At 34.3% G+C, this 22846-nt stretch overlaps 1 protein-coding gene across 1 annotated transcript; it reads right to left on the bottom strand.

Moving 5' to 3' along the window:
- Positions 1–9: 9 nt before the first annotated feature.
- On the bottom strand, positions 10–21334 carry si:ch211-241e1.3 (laminin subunit alpha-3). Its single transcript, XM_058747119.1, has 31 exons — positions 21113–21334; positions 18063–18173; positions 17870–17979; positions 16826–16906; positions 16232–16326; positions 15487–15540; positions 15229–15380; positions 14363–14473; positions 13675–13786; positions 11466–11633; positions 11168–11361; positions 10967–11083; positions 9933–10087; positions 9602–9743; positions 8666–8765; positions 8437–8553; positions 7513–7683; positions 7284–7426; positions 5732–5917; positions 5475–5623; positions 4730–4892; positions 4378–4505; positions 4064–4220; positions 3823–3933; positions 3588–3730; positions 2278–2395; positions 2026–2163; positions 952–1082; positions 470–601; positions 236–339; positions 10–143 (listed from the first exon to the last, which is right to left on the bottom strand). The coding sequence occupies exons 1-30, from the start codon at positions 21332–21334 to the stop codon at positions 246–248; spliced, it is 4005 nt and encodes a 1334-aa protein (XP_058603102.1). The 3' UTR covers positions 10–143; positions 236–245.
- Between the last annotated feature and the right edge of the window lie 1512 nt (positions 21335–22846).

Genomic DNA, 22846 nt, shown 5'->3' with positions numbered 1-22846 from the left:
ATATGTCATGAAAATATCTTTAATTATGCAAATGAAACAATGAAATGCAGCAGTTGGTTAAAGTGAGTTGGTTATGCTGTAATATATCAGCATTTCTTCCAAAGATCTCCATGTGAAATGTCTGCATCAGATACTCCTCGCCTCTGGAAGCAAAGAACACAAAACAGACACTGAGTTTGCTGTTGAATCCAAACACAATGTTGTCGTGTTGTTTTAATGGTGAAAATAAACCAACCTGCTAATAGCTAGATACTGCGTGCGGCGCTGCATGTGTTCAACAGCACGTCTCCTATGGAAGAGTAAGCGCTCAGATCCTCCGCTCTGTAAAGAGAATCAGGTCTGCAAACACACAAATACACACATGAGCTCACACGTAACACACACGCTCACCGGTATAAACCCAGAGGCAATTTAAACATAGCTTCATGAGGGAATTTAAGCAAGTGGAGACATAAAAGTTAATAATGACCTCCTCAGATACAGGTTGGAGATGCAGCCCTTGAAGGTGTCTTTGCCCAGGGTTACGCTGGACAAATACAGTCCAGAAGAAGATCCGGTCACACTCTGGCCAACATCTTCTTCATTGATGCGAAGTTCAACGCTGAAACAAAAAGGAGAACATTAGTATGAAAAAAAAATAAATAGAAGAACTTATTCACAATTTAAATGCTTAATTACATTTGTCTGCATTTATAAATAAATGGAGAATTAATTGCATGCAAGTGTTTTTGAAGTGCTTTAACCCTCAATTAATTAATTTAATTTAATGAGTTGGCTGCGACTTGTGTTTTCATTGTTATTTTTCTCCAAAAGCGAGTAAAGAATGTTATCAAATGCAAATGTTATTTTTCTAATCCTATTGTACTTTGTCACATCATGTTAATAACTGCAATCAGGCAAAAATATATGACAATTTCAAATGAACTGTGTTTCCAGGCAAATGAATCTTACCGTTGGCCCTGTCCGGAAACAGTGAGATAATGCCATTCTCCATCCTGGTACTGCTTAGTAGATTTCCAGACGCTGCCCTGGAACTTGAGGAGCACATATCCGTTCTCCATGGAAAGCTCAATGTCTTTATTCTGCCACAGAGAAATCACAGTGCCAATGATAAATACACAATGAGACGCGCTGCGTGATATACCTGTGCAAGTCTATTATAAAGCCACCAGTGAAATATAGGATTATTTCATTTAAAACTGATATTAAATAGAAAGTGTTAGGAATTTTTTTTTAAAGTTAGAAGAAAATACAATTTTGCTACAATTTCTGATCAGATTTTCTTGTACAAGATGCCCCATACAGCACAAAATAAATATTTGATTTCTGGCCAGAATATATTTTAAATATATGCTATATAAATGTTTTAAAGAGTGAAGCTCAAAAAAAAAAAAAAATAATAATAATAATAATATATATATATATATTGTATGTTTCTTACTGATTTTTATTCAAATGTGTCATATGTTCACATATCCTATAGACAACAAATAAAGTAGTTCTTCAGATGTGACACACTTTAATGTATTTTCTTGGACTGAAATATATGGAGGGAAAAATACATTTTTAAATACTTTAAATATTTATATATTTTCATAAATATACCAAAAATGGCCACAAAATATATTGGTAGAAAATATATTTTAGCAAATGTATATTTCATGTATTTTTGTGAATGTATTTGTTTGTTTGTTTGCTTATGCTGTACGTGGCTCTTCTGAACATTTTCGTTTTCCCACACAAGACTCAAGCTCTTTGCACACTGAGTCCGAAATTTTCGTGTGCGTTTTTCGTATTTTTCGTATTCGTCATCCCTTCCTATAAAAATGCTTGCTACGGATGCAAAAACACAGAAAATTTAACCTGGTCTGATTTTTTTTTAATTTTTATGACGGACGAAAGTTTTCGGAGGCAGTGTGTAAACTCACTCAGTGTGCAATGGCCTTTAGACTTTGAACAGCCAAACCCACTAATGAGAATAGAACGTATACATGCATTTGATCATATAGTGGAAGAGATACACACGTTTTTGCTGTTCTGCAGCAGGATGCCGTCTGGTTTTGTACTCCTGAAGCCCAGAGAAAGACTGACATTGTCTAAGCTGAAGTCTTCATGGAGTTTCTCCAGTGCACTGCCGAGGCTGAACTCAGCTTTCCTGACAATCTGGAAAAGAGCATGATGGTTAAGCGCCTTTCTCTTTTTGTGAATGTTGAAGAAACCAAGCTAGCATGTTACAGTTAAATATAAATCTGAATAATGAAAGATGAACTCGATTACCTGCAGCTCGTTAGTGCAGCCTCTGCCGACGCCCACTTTCTCCTGAACGCTCGGGGTGGAGCTGCCCGCTGTGCTGATCTTCACACAGCCTTTCAGAGCCGGGGTACTGATGTTGTATCTATGATAGCATAACATTAACACAAAATAGCCTATTAGCTGGGTAGTAACTGATTACATGTAATCTGGATTACGTTATCAGGTTCCAAAAATGAAGTACTTGCAATTAGATTAAATTACATTTTAAAATACTCAGAATCAGACTACAGTTACTTTTTTATTGATTACATGATTACATAATATTCATATGATAGCAAAAAAAATTATATTCTTCCTATTTTCTCTTTTCTATCTTTGAAATGTTCCTTTCTAAATTAGCATACTGCTTATATACAATCAGGAAGTTTTCCAGTTTTGTGGACATTCACACAGAGATCAGTCATTAGTCAGGTGCTACACAGCATTTGAACACTGCATTTACAAAAAAGTGTTTCAACGCTGCATCAACTACCAAAGAAACCATTTATTTTTATTTGAATTATCGCTCAGCCGGTTATTTTACCATGTATTACTTTTACGTTAAAATACAATTTCACAAATTCACCAACTTTTTTGTCATCTGATCCTCTTTCATTGAATATTATTTTACTTGAAGTACCCCTGAGATTTTAAAATAAATATTTTAATAATGAAGTATCACATTTGCATGTTCATGGTTCTCTGACATTGGTTGTGGTCACATGACATGCGGGTAAACAAATAAAATATTTCATTTTTTTCAGTAAGTGCTTTATCTTGATTCATTTTAAAATTATTTGTTTAATTTTTTTTTTAATAATTAAAACATTTAATTAATTAGTACCTTTTTTAATGAACTCATAAACCCTCTGCAGTTACTTCACAAACCCAGTTTGGAATCCTTGACGTAATATAATGTATATAATGCACTTCATTATGTTAATAACAATGAATAAAATATATTTTCTTACTCTTTATATTTTTATATCAATATAGTACAAGATTATCCTATTTAATGCAATGTGATAAACGAGTTAGATCAAAAGTAATCTGAAAGTAATCAAAAAGTAGTCAGATTATATTATCTAAAATGTGTTATTACTAACCATGTAATTTGGAATCAGTATTACATATTACAATTTATAAGTAATCTACCTAGCACTACTTCTAAATTATGTTTTTTTTATGGTGTAAACCTCCTGTTAACATTATAAACAGACCTCAGAGAACATTATAAAATAATTAAAAAAGTGCAGTTCATGATCTCTTTAAAGGGAAGACAGAAAGACACGGACCTCTCACGCAAAGAGTTGGGTATCCCGCCGACGTAGAAGTGCTTGAACGGCTGTGGAATGACAATCGTCGTTTTGATCTCTGTGTCCCCTACTCGGACTATAAACTCTCTTCCTGCAATAATCCAAACTTTCACATCTGTCTCCTGAAATACAAAAGACAAAGCGCAATTGAATTGTCACTGCCGTGACTATGTACACCATCTTAAAGAAAAAAGTCAACTTCGCTCTTTCTTACCGGAGAAAGGCTTAGCTTATCTAGACTTCTGACAGGCTCCAAAATATTATTTCCATTTTGGCCACGCAGAACAACGTAACCATTCTCAAGAGAGACGCTGTAGAAAAAGTCCTGATAGGGTATGAAGAAAACAAGAATTAAAATCTCAAAAAATAACTAAATAAAATAATAGCTGCTTTTTTGGGAAATTTGTATGAAAGACACATCAGAAAAGGTTTAATAGGCATGAACAAACGCTTACATCCTCCTCGTCTCCTAAATACAGCAAAAGAGCATCCTTAGCTCTCGTTTCCACTTTCTGATTGATCAACAGACGGTTGGGGAATCTTTCAAGCAGGACTTTGGCGTAACCGCTGCCTTCATAGTAATCTGACTCTGAGATTGTTAGTGGGATTTGTCTGAGCAAAAAAGAAACAGAAACAGATTTTACTGAATGTGATGTTCAAAGTCACCGAACACGTACATGCAAACCAATAGTGATTATTGCTTATATTGTGAATATATTATTGCTTATAAGTACATCAGCATATCTCCAGTCACATGTTAAGAGCTTACCTCTTGCAAGGGATTTCTAAGTTAATATCAACCGCTTTCTTAAAGTTGTACAGACTGATGAATTTGTCATTGAAGGTGGAAAACTCAATGCAGCCCTTGTACTTGCCATAGTTGAGAGAGGCCGGAGGCTAAAAAAGAGAGAAGTGCTCTTTTTAAAAACAAATATGAGTTTTTTGTTATTAAAAACAAATAAGCAAGCTCAGTTCAGACAAAAAGCAATGCAAAAGTAACATATCACATTACTTTCCATAAAAAGTAACTAGTAGTTACTTTGTTATGGAGAAACACAATACCGTAATGCATTACTTAGAAAAAAAAACTTTCGCCAACAAAATCTTATATGCATATTTACCCTGAAGTCATCTGGATAACCTCCGACATAGAAGACCAGTTTATCTGGCCTGAGGTCCAGCAGGTTGCGTGTCAGTTCACCATTGTTTGCCTTCAGCAGCGGAGGCTTCGGATTGATTGACGTGAACTGCTTTGTTTGAATGACTTGTGCATCTTGATAAATTCTAGATGGCACATGGGCAAAAATAAAAATAGGTGCATGAGACATAATGCAAGTACAACTATACTAGTAGTGACAGTATAATTAAGATGCAGCACTATTTTAAAGGCTCCAGCCAACAAAAGACCCAAAAAAGGACAAAACATACTTTATTCCTTTAAATTGATGCAAACTTGAACATATTTAACGGCAGCTACTTGTGACAAAACAGCCTGCACAAACGCATATAAATGAATGCAGAGATGATGGTTCCGAATTCAGCATATTACCAAGATTATACTGGTAATGTAAAGACAATAATGCATAGGTAAAACCTTACAGATGCTCTTGGAGACACTAACAAACACATTCACATTCAGAATGTAAAATACTGTAATAATTAATACAATAATGCAACTCTTTTACTGCATCTAAATAATCACACTTACTTTGCAATACCGAAAACATTTGCATTGTATTGACAGCAATAGCACACAGCTTTCAGGAAGTAATGGAGAAACGCTGGGATTCAAACCAAACTGTTTCTGCCTAAAATAAACTATCTTAAAATACCAATAGTTTTTGTAATTGATGCATGGTACTATACCTGTAAAGGTCGATTTTGTCGAAGAAAGCCACGTCAGATGAGGACTCGGTGATGCTGGATGCCTCGATATCGTACTCCTTTCCATTGAGCTTATAGATGACATGCAGGATGTTATTGCGAAGAGCCATGCCGATGTAGTCTCCAGATGCCTGCGGGAACAATTAACGAATGCATGCATGAGGCTCAAGCTAAAAACCTGATGTAGCCTGAGAAGATTTGAATGATCTGAAGTTGATGCACAGTAAAATCACACTCACGTCCTTGTTTCCGAGGTACATCACGAACAGATTGTCATCACTTGTCTGCCGCCGCCGCCGGCCGCTCTTCTCATCGGGTCTCTGGAGGGACAGGGTGAGAGCGGTGTACGCCCGCAGGTCGTCCAAGTCTCGCGGCGGACGCAGCTCTACGTGCCCTTTACCCGTGAATTTCATAGGCACAACAATCTGCAAGAGATTTGAAACATTAAGAGGAGAACGATACTCTCAGACAAAAAGCTACAAAAGCTGTCACTGGGGCAGAACCTTTTCAAAAGGTACACCTTTGTACCTTATTTTCCCCCAAAAAGGTGCATATTAGTACCTTAAAGGTATGCATTAGAACCTAAAGTATACATATTAGTACCTACACTAGTGATATACTAAAATGTATTTGAAATACACTTATTTTATACTATGCATACTACAAATACATTTACATATTTATGTACTTTAAAAAAAAAAAAACACCTGCAGTTGTACTTTGTGTACACTAAACTGGTATCCTTAAGAGTCTAATAAATTGGAACGATTAATTTTGCACTTTAATTGTGCAGAAGTAGTGCTGAAGTCCAGCTAAAGATATACTGAAGTATATTTGATTGTGTTAAAGTGGAACTATTGCTTCAGGTACACTTTAATTATCTCGCATTTAAAGAATTATATTATTCAAAGATCATACAATCCTCATCAATAGTAATATTAAAAGACATTTTAGGCTTAATATAAAGAAATGTGCAGTGTGCGCAAGTAGTGCACCAAATAAAGTTTAATTATAAATCAGTAAGTCTTGAGCGATGTGTCAGTAAATATGTTAATAAATTTGAACTATACTTAGTATGAAATAAATGTATTACTTTTGTACTAGTGTAGACATGAATGAAAAGGTTGTGAGGGAAAAAAACCTTCCCACTGTGGAAAAAACTTATGAACTTATGAAAATGATATACACTGAAAATATGGTAATATCTGAGTTAAGTGGTTTAATTTAAAGGGACAGTTCACCCAAAAATGAAAATTACTCTCCCTCAAGTTGTTCCAAACCTGTATGAGTTTCTTTTTTTCTTTTGAACACAAAAGAAGATATTTTGAAGAATTTTGGTAACCAAACAGTTACTGGTAGCCATTGACTTCCACAGTGTGAAAAAAAAAATAAAAATACTATGGAAGTCAATGGGGACTGTTAACTGTTTGGTTAACAACATTCCTCAAAATATATTTGTGTTCAACAGAAGAAATAAACTTTTAAACAACTTAAGGGTGTCTGTAAAGGAGATTAAACTCTATTTTAACTATTTTAGATTAAATAAATGCATTAATAGAGCAAATCACGCTTTACTTTTAAAAGATATGTATGCTAGAAAAAAAAAAAACCTGACAACATCAGCAGCATCTTTATTTCAATCCATTTGTCAGTCATTTCTACTCAGTTTTTTTTAGTTGATTTTTCTAAATTCAAATGTTATGTCGCTTTACACTTCAGCAGTTACGCTTCATTTTCAATGTACTATTGAGTGGATTGAATTGATAGAATATATAAAATGAATAGTCTTACTCTGTTAGCAGCATCTCGTGCTTGCTCGATCAGCTCCTTTATCTTATTAATATTATCAGTCACGTTGTTCCCGGCACTAATCTCAGAATTGATCTCTTCTATTTTATCCAGCAGGGACGGGATGGAGCCGCTCAGATTTCTGACTGTCAGACAGAATGAGAAAATAATGCATAAGTTAAAGAGGTAGATGTTAAAAAAACTGATTAAAAACAACAGGTGCAGCGCTTACCGGTCATTTCCACATTATTGAGAACATTGTCCATATTAGAGAGAGTAGGAGTAATGGAGATCTTGGTAACTTCTGCTTTGATGTTGTTTAGCTGGTCCATTGTGTCACTCGTGGAGCGATTGGCTGCCGCTGCCGCTTTCTTAGCCGCGTCGATAATTTTACCAATGTCATCTGTGATCGAACAGAAGCAAAACATAAATTCAAGGATATTCATATCCCTGCTGAAAAAAAAAATCTTAAATAGAAAGTTCACCTAAAAAAGTGAAATTCTCTCATCATTTACTAATGCAAATCTGTATTATTATTATTTTTTTCTTCTGTTGAATATCTATTTTGAAGAATGTTGGCGGTAGCCATTGACTTTAATAGTATGGGGGAAATATAAATTATTATATTAAAGAAATTATTATGGAAGTCAATGGCTACCACACTGTAAAAAAAAAAAAGTTGAGCCACCTTAAAATTTTAAGGCAGCCAGCTTCAGCAGATATTTGAGTTTGCTCAACTTATTTTTGTGGGAGATTCTCACATTTTTGTCGTATAAACTTAAAACGACAAGTTGAGAAAACTCAAAAATCTGCTTTAAAATTTTAAGGTGGCTCAACATTTTTTTTTTTTTTTTTACAGTGCAGCAAGTGTTTGGTTACCAAAACTCCTCAAAATATCTTCTTTTGTGTTCAACTAAAGAAAGAAACTCAAACAGGTTTGGGACAACTTGAGAATGAGTAAACGATGAGAGTTTTCATTTTGGGGTGAACTGTCTCTTTAAGTCTAAGCAAGAAAACTGTGCTTGTAAATCAAACATGCCAGCACTTGTCATTTCATTTAGCTTCCCTAAACCAAACCTCTCAATAAACTTGTCTGTGCGAGACTGTCTCATGTTTTGTCGTTACAGTCATATGTCAAGCGGTGCTCTTTTCTCACCTCTCTGAATCCCCTTCAAACCCTCCTGAACAGCGAGTAGATCTGTTTCCAGGGCTTTCTTTTTCTCTTCCGCAGCTTGCAGACGTTCCTTCTGATTACTGAGGTCTTTAGTTGCTCCTGAAAAAGACAGAATACAGTGTTTAAATTACAAATGATTGATTGTATAAAAGACAATTCAATATGTGGATAGATCTTCACAAAGTTAGGTTTTTATTGAATTCACACACACCTTTAAGATCTTTAGTTGCATCTTTGGCATCTTTAAGGAGGTTTTTGCCATCATTTTTCAGCTTTGTTGCCCTGTTGATTAAGTCCCCTTCACTGACATCCTGAAAAAAATTAAATAAATAAATAAAAATAAATCAACACATGTATGTTTGGCATGATACACTGGCCCAAGAAAGTGCTTAAAAACTCAAAGCCACACTTGACCCTTTGGGGTTCCTCAGATGACCACATTTTATTTTAGATTTTATTTTTTTCATTTAATTAATTAATTAATTTATTTATTTTAGTATTGTTTTATTTCAATTACATGAATGTACTATATTTGAGTTTTTTTTTTTTTTTTAGTTTATTTAATAATTTATATTTGTAGGGTATTTAATTATACAGTAGTTCTGATCCATTTAATACCAGCTAACTTCCTTTTTAAGCATAAATGAAATTTTCAACTTAAACTGTCTTAAATATTGAATGTTTTGGAGCACAGATTTAAGTTTGGTCTCTTTTGAAAGAAGCCACTGGCCACATTATTGCTGAAGTATGGAAAAAGTTATAGAAATTTAAGCTAATTCTTATGAAAAATTTAGTTTGGACACAGTACCAAACGTTACCCCTAATTCATTTCCCATTAATTTCAGGACCATTTAATCTGAAACTCCTAACAGAGTAATTTATCTCATTAACTATGCTCTACTATTGTTTCACCACAACACATTTAACAAGTTCACAAGACTTTTTATCACTTTATAACACTAATCCTTTGTTTTATCATTTTAAACTTCTTTTTGTGAATGTTTGGCTTGAAAAGTGTGCCTGTGCTATATTTCTTTACTTGCTTTGATATTTTATTATCAGACATGTTTAAGCGTCCAAATATTTTACAGGGCCACTGTATGTTCCCTAACTTTGACATTAATGCACATTCGGTGATGTCTCCTACATTGAGCGCTTTGTCTGCCGCCTCTTTGGCCTTCTTGGCCGCCTCCTCTGCAGCGTTGACAGCGTCGGTGATGTTTTTGTACGCCTCTATCCCAGAGAGAGCAGTCTGCACACCAGAGCGCCCACTCACATTCTGTACAGCCCTGTCCAGGACAAAAACAGCACTTATATGCCATATAGCAACAATATATCAGCAGATTCTCTTCCCTCTGGGGGAAGAAATATCTTAAAGAGTCTATACGACAAACAAATGGAACTGGCATTATATTGAGATGAAAAACGAAGTGAAAGCGACACAGTGTGGGAATACGAAAACTAATGAAGTCTCTTACTCTTGCAGCTCTTTGACCAGTTTGTGCATGTTTTCTGCGTGTTCTTCTGCCTGTTTCACTATCTTCTCTTTGGCTGCTGCTTGTGAGATGGTTTGGACTTTATCCTTGAGTTCAGTCTTTGCTTCGTTGAGCTGCGCCGCAAGCTGTTCGTATTCCTGAGGAAACATGAGAGGGTTTGTCACCAGTGAAATCACTAAAACTGTAGCTGATCATGAAAATGATCTGTAACCGGCTCTAGTGAGTTAGATAAGCCAATTAATGCATGCATGATAAAATAGTATTAAATGTAAATACTGCATGAATAAAAATTATGGTTGCTCAAAAGTTAATTACAGTATTGGGGAAATCTCTTGAGGAAATGTCTGGGTCAGATTTCTCCCCAAATTAAATTTTCATTACTTATAATGAATGCACAAATGTTAACTGAAATTAATAAAATAACATATACAAAATGTAAACTATAGCTTCCAAGGCAATTTACTCATTTTCATCTAATAAAACTAAAACGGAAATAAAAATGAATAAAAACTATATAGACATACTGTACTTAACAACAACAACATCAACAAAAAACTAATAAAAAAGACAAAACAAACTTACTAACACTTTAACTAAAATGAACATGAAAGAAGTATATAAAAGTAAAATCTAATTTAAAAATATTAACAAAACTAAATGATCTCGATACTAAAATAACAGTGATATATAAAATGATATATCATTTTATATAAATATATAGATATATAAAACTGTATATATAACTATTAATATATATATATATATATATATATATATATACTTTTATATTGTGCCATTATGTGGGAAATGCACACTGAACGAATGAACAAAAAATAAATAAATAAACTGCTTTCATATATGCTAAATATAAATATATACGCTTTGTTATTTTTCTTTTTGACCTGGGAATATTTTGTCATCCGGCCAAACCTGGAGGTGTTTATAAATGTGTGATTATAAATTAAGCAGCAAACGTCCTAGGTTCTTATGCTCTCGATGTGTTTGTGAATGCTTACCGTTTTGCTGTCATTGAACATGTCCAGGACGTCCTCCGTGACTTTCAGCTGTTTCACCGCAAGAACAATCTGATCCTGGACGAGGTCTCGCTCTCGCTCCAGATCCTTCACTCGCGTCTGCAAGAACAAACCCTGATGTACATTCTCTCTTGACAGCATGTGTTTTTGAGTTTTGAGGATTGTAAAGTTCTTGATTCTTACCAGAATATCTCTGAGGCCTTCGGTGTTGATGTCATTCTGATTGCTGGCTTTCTTCAGCATATTATCAGCCTGTTTGAGCAAGTCCTCTAACTCTCTCAGTTTGGCCTCATAGCTGCTCAGTAGACTGTCGACACGCTTCGACGCCGCCTCATTCTCATCGCGCTGCTTTATGCTGTTTTTAACATTCTCCAGAACTGCAATGAAAACCAAACATTAATACAGCAACTGGCAGTAATTGTCAATGCATATTAGCATAAGCAGCTGAGACATGCACGGGATAAATCCACAGTAAATGTACATTTGTTTGCTTCAGCTTGCTCTTTCTTAGCTGCGTCTTTCTGCGGCGTGAAGCTTCTCTTCTCCATCTCCTTCACCATGCTCTGAGACTGCTCCAGGAGTTTGGCTAGATCGGCGTTGGGCAGAGCGGATCCACTGCTCTCTGAGTCTATCAGCTGCTTCAGGAGCTCTGAGGAACCAGTCATGGACATATAATATCATAAATACAGTACTGATTACTTAAAAACCCTTGTCTTTTTTTCTCCATCACATATTTTATCACATATCACATATTTTAGTAATCATCATAAATGATATATCATTTGAAAGCTTAAAACCTCAGAATTCATCTTGCTAAAATTATTTTTAAATCGGACATTGCATTACCATGGAAAGCAGTCTCCTCCCCTTAGTGGGTGGAGTCAAGTGTCATATTACAAAATGTATTACAGTCTTTTAGAATATATATATATTTTTTATGATCTTGACAAAATACATATCGTCTCAAGATTACATATTTGGTGTTTAGTAATATTCACAGAGAAATTGAGACATTTGTGAGAGAAAAAAAAGGCATCAAAAAATATTCAATGGAGTTTTGATGGCATCCGGTGGCTGTTTGTGGTATAACGCCCTAAAAATAAATCTCACAGGAACCTCAATTTTTTTTTATATCAACTTCAAATTTGGAACATAACTTATATAGACATAAGGCTTTAATTTTATAGCAATTTTGGATTCAAACATATTTTGTAAAATAAAAAAAATGTAAAAAAATAAAATAAAAAAAATGGTACAGTGCATTTTCTTTACAGTAAATTTAAACTTCTACAACTTTTTGATACTTTAATATTTTGAAATGATTCCACTTCTGTAGTAATCTGCAGATTGTCTTCTTTAAAAAAAAGAGTCCAACCGTAGGTCTGTATTTCAAAGCGTTAATGAATTATAATAATTTGAGCATTATACACTTTTTCAAATTGATATAAATTCTAGAAATCTAAAAAGACATTATTAGCCTACCATATATGTAGTGTTTGGACCCGAAAAATCGTTATTTTGTAAAACAGTCATGACTTAATACTGTTTTTTATTTTTTTAAAGGGTAAATGCAGTAATAGCATGGTAATAACATAGTAACATTCAAAACTTTGAAATGTCTTGACATCTTTCACATTCACGTATTAATGAGAAGCTGTTGAGAAGTTAATGAGAAGTTGCTTATTAATGAGGGAGTGTTATGAGTTTTGAATGTTACTGTGTTATTACCATGTTATTACTACATTTATGTCTTTTTAAGTAATTAAAAAAATACAGAACTTTCAAATTACACATAAAGCATAATTAACCCCACTGGAACGAATATAAATTAATTAAATTCCTTTGAATTTATAACTCATGATTGCTCAAAAACAAAACAAAAAATATATTACTAAAATACTTCAAACAAAATAAATGCATTTAATAAATTAATGTATTAAATGATTTTACTTGCAAATGAAAATTAATTATGACCTGAAATTAAAATTACCTAAGCACAAAATGTGTAGAGCTTTTTTTTTTTTTTTTTTTTTAACTTTAGGGAGAGTTATAGCTCCCTAAAAATAATAGTAAAATACATCCGAATGAATGAATGATTAAATAAGTAAATACAGAAATATCTGCAAAAAACTATGCATTATATATATATATTTTTGTTTGTTTTGTTTGTTTGTTTTTTGTTTTTTGTATCTCTACAAGGTCAAAAAGATCCGAATGTGTTTTGAGGGATCAAGTAAACTGTAGCCTTTAGGAACAGTGGCTGGAGACATTGAGCTCGGGGCAGTGCACTATGGGATTGTCCACAGCACACCGGATCTGTCAGGACAGGCCTGCTATACAGTCATCAGTGATGCAGCGAGAAAACAGCACACCATTTATCAACTCAGCACACAAAAGCAGCACTGCTAACCCGCTTTGAAAAAACCCATGCAATCTTTGTAGCTTATTTACCCTAAAAGGTACAAATTAGTTCCTTAAACATACACATTAGTACTCTAAAAGGACATATTAGTAGCTTTTGACAGGTGCCGCCACAGTGACTGCTTTACACCTTCTTTTTTGAGAAGGTTTATTTACTAAACTGCTGTGCAATGAAATGAAAACCTCTACAAAACACCTCTGTTCTCATATGCCACACAGAATTACAGATAACACATTATTATTTTTTTAAAATCTGTTTGTGTTTTTACCTTTTATTTTTCTGAGGAGGTTCTGTGTCTCGGCGTCCAGATCTTTTGCTCTTTGGTGGCTGTTTTCAGCGTTAGCAAAAGATTTCTGTGAATCCTCAGATTGCTTTCTGACCTGGACATAAAACGGTGTGATGAATTATTTGATCCACAGCAAGTGTAATGAAAAAGGACAGATCTCAGATCTGAACAGCAAACATCCCATACAACAAAAAAATATATAGTTTTGTCCAAAACTTATTTTAAATATATGCTAACTATATGCTGTAAACTGCGAAGCTCAATGAAATATATATATATTTTAAATTGGAAATATATTTAGTTTCAACAAAAAAAAAAAAAAAAAACATTGTAAATTATGTTCCTTGATGATGTTTTTTTCTTCAAATGTGAATATATTTTCTTGGACTGAAATATATGGAAAGCAAAAAACCAAAAAAATAAATTAATTAATTAAATGCTTTCAAAAATGCATTTTTTTCCCTCAAAAATAAACGTAAACATTTATGTAAATGTATTTTTAGACATATTTGAACAAATATAGTTTTTGGCCCTTTTTTGTATATTATGAAATATATATTTTAAAGATTTTATTTTATTTTTTGGATGTTCGGGATTTCTCACTTGCGTATAAACAGTATTCTACATGAAAGCTGCATGTTTTGGTATCAGAAAACACATCTTCTAGTACCTGTTCTTTCAGATTGTCCATATCTTCGGCCAGATTAATAACATCTTGTTCCAGCTGGTTAATTTTAGGCACCTGCTTGTCGATGGTGAAGCTGAACGTGTTCACCAGATTCTGAAAGAAAAACATCGTGAATATAAAGAGCTGAGTGAGATTTGTTGTGCATTGTTCATGTATGTTCTTCAAAACATGTCAGCATTAACAAAACAGAAACTTGGCCATCAGAGTACAGTCTGGGTCGTTATTGTCACTGCATCATGAAAAGATTAAAAATACATCTGTTCTGTTGATGCTTATTGAGTTTGGGAAAGGTTTTATATGGTTTTCTAAAGTGTAGTCAATCACTCCATTGTCTAAAAGACAGGAGAATAATGAGGTTTACAGCCTGTTTGCAGTGAAAGCACATGGAAAAAAATATATAAATAAATAATAATAGTAAAACAAATAATTTGCAAATAATGTTAGACACTTGAACATTTATTTTATCAAAGTAATCTTTGCTGACCAGACCTGCTGATAAATCTACTCATAAAATTATGTTTGTTTGTTTTTATCTTTGTGGTTTCAACACCCTTTCAAGAGCTGCAAATGTTCAGTCATGTCTGTAAATTTCACTGAATCACCAAATTGCCCACAGAATGTTCCAGACTCGTTTTAATCTGATGGTGCATCATGTTGATGAGTGAGCCGATGTGGGTTCTGAGGCAAATGATAAACGCTGTGATATTTTAAACCACATATTTATTTCATGCAACAGCAAGCAATGAGCAGCTCTGTCTGTCTGTGTGTGTGTGTGTGTGTGTGTGTGTGATAGACCCTTGTACAGAATCACACTTGTTCTATGTGGAGGAAAGGAGATGAAGGAATACCGTTGTGGCTGTAATGGCTTCTTCAAGCTTCCTCAGATGCTCTTTAGATGAAGGTCTGAGAGAGTCGAAATCCAGCTGATCTTTAATTCTTCTGAGCTCAATATCAAGCTTTTCCAGATCATTCAGCAGTGTCTGTGCACAGTTATCACACTCTGAAAAAAATCACACACACACACCGTTACAAAATATCACAGGACAAGATAATAAAAAGAAATAATGAAGCCCAGTGGTTTGTGTGATGCTAATAACATAATCTACCTTCACACTGCTCTTCTGTATTTGTGTCTTGGAGCTCCAGAGAATTCCTGCACACTGTTATGGAGGAATAAGACAAGATATTCACACAACTGATTATTTCAACCCTCAGCTGCAATATTCATAGAATTACTACCCATTACTACATTACAAATCTACCGCAGACAAACACAGCTTGGCATTAGCCATAAACAAAGTTTATGGGTGAATTTCACACAGAAGATGTTCAGGTTTTATTTTACATTTGCTTTACGTAATAAAATGTTACTTAAAGGAAATCAAGGAACTTAAAGGATCAAAATATTTATTTATGTCTGTTTATCTGTCTGTTTGTTTGTTTATTTCTTAACTTATTTGCATTAGAACATTATTTTCATGGCAAATTTCCAACCAAATGTTCATTAATGCAGAAAAAAAGTAACATTTTCATTAATATGTTCTGGTTTAAATAATAAATAATAATAATAATTAAAAGCAACTATTATGGTAATCGCAATGAATATTAGGAATTATGAAAAAACTTAAAAGTAAAACATCCATATGCATTGTGATGTTTTTGAATATTTTTGCAGTGGTATTGAGAAATGGTTTGTGTTGGGGGTGAGAGGGGAGGATATGTTTTTATATATATTTTTTAATGTAATTTTTCTATTTTTTGTTATTATTTTGAGTTGAAATGTGATATTCACCCATGAAGAGCTAAATGCATATCACACACACACACACACACACACACACACACACACACCTCCAGTCTTAGAGTCACACAGGTTTCCAGGACAGTTGCACAGACGACAGCGTCCACCGGAGACCAGAGGATCGCCGTAATATCCCGGAGCACATCTGAGGAGACATGATCACAAACAGATTCATCTCTACAGCACACACATTACATCAAACAGATGCAGCACTCACAGTCAGAAACAACCAGCCTTTTAAAAAGCTCTTGTAAATCTCTCGTTTTGCTATATTATCACCAAATCTTGGATGCAATCTTTTTATCAATTTGTTTTCTTTCAATCGGCACAGATTTTGTATTTCATTTTGGAGCTGACTGATCACAAGCCTCAATGAGTTGACCTTATGCACTTCATTTTTTGAGCAAAAAAGCATTATTTGTGGATCATTTGGGCAATATTCTGAACATCCAGCTTGAGTAGAAAAACCATGCTGATTGACCAGCACCTGATCAGCATAAACCAGCCGGGACAAGCATAGAAATGCATGTTGGTTCAGCATGGATGCGAAGTCACAGATTTTTACATACTGTATAGAGCGTGTGAAGCAGGGATTTTTGGTGGAAAGATCAGTTTTGGGAAATTAAGGAAAGTGAATCACTCACCGCTCACATCTTTCACCCGTGTAACCGTCTTTACACAGACACAGAAGTCTGCCATCGGTTTCAGTGCAGCCCAGAGCAAAACTGCAGAAAGAGAGGCCATCATTAGTTAACAACATAAATGTATTATTTTATTTGGTACATTTAAATTGAAATAAATAGGGGGCACAATATCCACTTAACTAACGGATATCACCATACTTCCCCTAGCTGATCGATTACTTTAAGAATTGCAAACTTTTTTTGCATTTCAAGTTTTCTGAAATGTTATGTTTGAATATGCAAATGAGGCATTATCCTATTAAATATGCACTGTTTTGCATACATTTCCAGAACAGAAATTATTAATTATTATAAGAGTTAACGTTTTTTTACAGAGGAGATTTTGGATTTCTCTTTTTAGTGCTCAATAAATCATAAAATGCTGTCAACAGCCAAAAAACAAAACAAAACACACACACACAGACACACATTTTTACCATTTTTTTAGGAATAAAATGTTGCATAAAATTGAGTGAATGAAACTTGAACAAACCCCTCAGTGAAACCCTTCAGAAAGTTTCTTCTGCTCACAAAGGCTGCGTTTATTTGATTAAAAATACAGTAAAAAAAAAAAAAACCCTTTTATGATTACATTTTAAAATGCCTGTTTTCTATGTGAATATCTGTTCAAATGTAATTGCTGCCAGTTGCAAAAAGTTGAATTTTCAGCATCATTAATCCAGTCTTCAGTGTCACATGATCCTTCAGAAATCATTCTAATATGCTCAAGAAATGTTTCTGATTATTATCAGTGTTGAAAACAGTTGTGCTGATAAATATTTTTGTGGCTGTAACTGAAATCTACAGATACAAATAAATAAAGTGCAATAAAATAAACACATAAATGTGTATTTTGTATGTTTCCTGTCCTCTAGTCTGTAACAACACTTTATGAAAAGCCCAAAATATCAAAACAGATCAGCGCCCAAAAAAAAACATGTTTTTGCCTGCAGTGTCTCGCCTCAAAACTGTCAGTGCTGTTTCCATCACAGATGTGAGTCTTACTTGTTGCTGAGAGGGCATGGGCACACGCTGCATCTCCTCTGAGCAGCGCTTGAGTAATATCCGTCTCTACAGCGCTCGCACTGATCACCTGCTGTGTTATCACCGCAGTTCTGTAACACAAAATATACGTCTTACTAAACTAAACACAAACACAGGCAACAAATCCATGGTGCAATACTGAAGACATTATTACCAGACATCGGCCGGTGTTTTCCTCGCACTCGTTAGAGAAACCGTTACAGGAGCAGCGAACACAACGAGCAATCGGACCACTTCTGTCCAGATAATAACCAGCAGCACATCTCTGATGAGAGAGAACAGGGAGTGTTTGAAGAAATCAATCAATTACTGATTACTGGTAAAACAATACACAAAACAAAAGTAAGAGAGAGAAAAAACAACAATCACAACAAAACATATGAAATGCTAAATTTGAGTATTATTAAGATATGTTTTTTATTATTTTATAAAGTAATTCAAATTGAGTAAATATATACAGTCATGGCAAAAATATCGGCACCCTTGGTAAATATGAAAATAAATCTGCATTGTTAATACTTTTGATCTTTTATTTAAAAAAAAATCACAAAAATCTAACCTTTCATTGGATAATAAGAATTTAAAATGGGGGAATATCATTATGAAATAAATGTTTTGTCTCAAATACACGTTGGACACAATTATTGCCACCCTTAGAAATTCTTATGAGTGAAATATCTCTGAAGTATATTCCTATTCATATTCACAATTATGAGCACTCCAGGGTGATTATGAACATGAAATTATCCAGCCATGGCTTCCTGTTTCACAGAAATATAAATAGGAGGGAAAACAAATTCCCTTAATCATCCATCACAATGAGCAAAACCAAAGAATATATTTCTGATGTGCAGCAAAATATAACTGAGCTTCACAAATTAGTGAAGTGGCTTTAAGAAAAGAGCTAGAGCAGTGAAAATTCCCATTTCCACCATCAGGGCAATAATTAAGAATTTCCAATCAACATAAAATGTTATAAATCTGCCTGGAAGAGGACGTGTGTCTATATCGTCCTAATGCACGGTGAGAAGGAGAGTTTGAGCGGCTAAAGACTCTCCGAGGACCACAGCTGGAGAATTGAAGAATATAGTTGATTCTCGGGGTCAGAAAACCTTAAAAAAAAATTGTCAAACAGCACCTACATCACCACATGTTGTTTGGGAGGGTTTCAAGAAAAATTGTCCTCGCTCATCCAAAAACAAACTCCAGCATATTCAGTTATCAGACACGACTGGAGCTTCAAATGGGACTGGCTTCTATGCTCAGATGAAACTAAAAAATGAGCTTTTTAGCAGCAAACACTCAAGATGGGTTTGGTGAACACAGGGATAAAAAGTAGCCCATGTGTACAATGAAATATACTGCTGTATTTTTGATGTTGTGGGCCTATATTTCTGCTGGAGGTCCTGGACATCTTGTTTAGACGCATGGCATCATGGATTCTATCAAATACCAACAGATAAAAAATCAATAAGTGACCGACTCTGTTAGAAATCTTATAATGGGCCATGTTTGGATCTTCCAACCGTACAATAATCCAAACACAAACCTCAAAAACAACACAAAAATGAGTCACTGAGCACAAAACCAAGCTTCTGCTGGCCATTCCAGTCCTCTGACCTGAACCCTGTAGAACATGAGTGAACTGAAGAGAAGAAGCAGCAACATGGAGCTGGGAATCTAAAGGGTCTGGAGTGATTCTGGATGAAGGAATGGTCTCTGATCTCTTGTCAGGTGTCTCTAACCTCATCAGGCATTACAGGAGAACATTTAGAGCTGTTAAACTGGCAAATGGAGGTTTCAAAAAGTACTGAATAAAAGGGTGCCGTTAATTGTGGCCAACATAATTAGAGAAAAACATTTATTTCATAATGATATTTGTGATTTTTTTAAATAAAAGATCAGAAGGATTAACAATGCAGATTAATTTTCACAGCCTTCTTCGATCATATTTACCAAGGGTGCCGATATTTTTGGCCATGACTGTATATATATATATATATATATAAAATGTTTATTACATTATATAAGTTTTTTATTTTATTTTTTAGTTTTATGTATAACCTATAGTCAGAGCTGAAAATGTTTCATAAAAGTGGGGATTTTTTTTTTCTTCCCACATTTAATTATATGGATATGGATCTTTTTTTTTCTTTTCTTTTTTTCTCATCATTTACTCATCAAGTTTAATCACTGTTCTCAATGCCAGTCTATCACATATTAGGTATTAATCTCAAATCTGTCCTGAAACCATTTATCTGAAATTGTCTACACTTCAGTTACATTCAGCAATGTATATAACTCTATAGCTTTAGTGATCTATGAAATATCTCTTAATGACAATACAATTTATGCTGAAATGAATGTCACTGGCTATAAATGTTCAGCAACATATGAGCATATCTGACTGAAAAAAATTGCACATATTTTAAGCCATGACTATCATACTCAAATGGTCCAAATGAAAGATGGAGAGAAACAAGGAGAACTGGGTGTTTAAATAAATAAATAAACTTCTTTCAAAGCTTTTGATTAATGCTAAATACAAAACAAAAGTGAGGGGGAAAATAGTGAAATACTGAACTGAATGGATAAAGTACTGTATGTCCAATACAGTGTTATTTTAGTATTGTTGAGATACTGCTACGGTTTTTAATACAATTTTAGATCAGCTTGATTTTTTTATTTTTCATTTTAATTTTTATTTCATCTAAAATCAAAATCAGTGTCTATAGACGTCTAAATAAAAGAGTAAAAAGTATTAATAATCTCACTCTAAAAAATGCTGGGTTGTTTTTCAGTCCAACTTTGGGTCAAATATGGACTAACCCAACTGTTGTGTTAAATTTTTACATTCAATTTTTAACCCAATAGTTGGCTTAGTCCATATTTGACAAGATTATTGAAGTAACATTTTACAAGGAAATACCAATTCAGTCTTTCTACTTCAAAATGAGTTCGATTCATTGAGGTTTATGAAATTAACTATCAATTTCTGAGAGAAAAATGATTCTACGCTAATTGTTTCTCAATGTACTTATAAGTACTTCATACCTCTGTATACAGTATAGAAATTAAACAAATCAGTTCTGGCGATTATGAAAGCTGAACGAAATTATAGACAAAAACGCCATTCATCTATCATCTCATTTCAATTAATAGCCATCTTTCATTCACAAAGATACATCAGATCTGTCTCTGTACCTGTGGCTCGTTCACTGAAGGGAACTGGATGCGCTGTGTGTCGTGAAGAGATGGATACTTGATGCGCTGGGCATCGTTCACCGCGGGATACTGAACTCTCTGCGTCCACTCTGCGCGTTCGCTCCTGTGCTCGGGTCTGGGTCCCCCACAAACCAGCGCCAGCAGGGCCCCGAGCGCAAGGGCCCTCAGCGATGAGCTCCTCCACGCCACTGATCCTGACATTCCTGTGAAATAACTCGCCTCGTGCTCAGGTGCGCTTCTTAAAGACGGAGTGAAATGCCCCAGACACGAGCTGACGCGTCATCCTCAGATGAACCAGGAACTGAGTCACGCTCAGGTGTGTGGTAAGAGACAGACGTGTGTACTGTACTCAACACCTGAGAAATACCACGAAACACACACACATTCAAGACATGAACTGAAAGACGGAGAAAAAATACCCAAGCCATTTTTATCAGTATTGTTTTGGTAAGACGTTAGTTTAGGGACCAATTCTCACTATTAACTAGTTGCTTATTAACATGCATATTACTAGCATGTTGGCTGTTTATTAGTACTCATAAAGCATATTTCAATAGCAGTACTTCAAATCGCATTTGAAGTTGTCCAAATGAAGTTCTTAGCAATGCATATTACTAATCATAAATTAAGTTTTGATATATTTACAGTAGGAAATGTACAAAATATCTTCATGGAACATGAACTTTATTTAATATCCTAATCATTTTTGGCATAAAAGAAAAATAGATAATTTTGACGCATACAATGCATTGTTGGCTATTGCTACAAATGTGCTACTTATGACTGCTTTTGTGCTCCAGGGTCACATATTAATGTCTTATCCTGCGTGACCATATTCTAGATCCCTTAATTGTTCCCCAAACTAAAGTGTGACCATTGTTTTGATATTTAGCCTATTTTTGGCCACACTTTAGTTTAGAGGCCAATTCTCACTATTAACTAATGACTTTTGCCTCAATAAACCCTTAATTTGTTGCTTACTACTAGTTATAGGTTAATATGGTTTAATCCTTTATAAAAACATTTATTTATTATAATACAATTAATTGAAATGCTAAAATGTATTAGTTAATTGTGCTTAATGCATTAACTGAGGTTGTTGAATTTATCGTATCACATTTTGTTATTATATTAAATTATTGGCAACATTTTAGATTAGGGACCAATTTGCACTATTAACTAACTATTAACTATGACTTTTGCATCAGTAAAGACCTACTTTTCTGCTTATTAATAGTTAGTAGGTATAGTTGTTAAATTTAGATATGGGGTAGAGTTCTTTATGGAGATAAAATATGCAGAATAAGGCATTAACACATGCTTTATAAGCACTAATAAACAGTCAACATTCTAGTAATATGCATGCTAATAAGCAACTATAGTTAATAGTGAGAACTGGTCCCTAAACTAAAGAGTATATTATTTCAGATGAATATTTCTTCTCATCTCCCCAAGAAGCTCTTACATTTGCTATTACTGTATGTTGTTATGTCTTTGATTCGTATTTATGTATCATTGTTAGTAACTATGACAAACGGTGAGTGTTTGAGACGCTGTTACACATTGATCAGAATGATTCACGTTTGTTTTCTCAGCTTCCACACCCAGTCTAGAGAAGTCTCCACACGCCCCATGCGCAAGAAAACATGCCCTCCGGTTACAGACTTCAGCTCTTCCCTTCTCTTTATGGGCATGTTATGAAAAGCAAATGTG

The sequence above is a fragment of the Onychostoma macrolepis genome, chromosome 02 (assembly GCF_012432095.1).
Source record: "Onychostoma macrolepis isolate SWU-2019 chromosome 02, ASM1243209v1, whole genome shotgun sequence".
Classification (NCBI taxonomy): Eukaryota; Metazoa; Chordata; class Actinopteri; order Cypriniformes; family Cyprinidae; genus Onychostoma; species Onychostoma macrolepis.
This window is presented reverse-complemented; position numbering and strand designations above follow the sequence as displayed.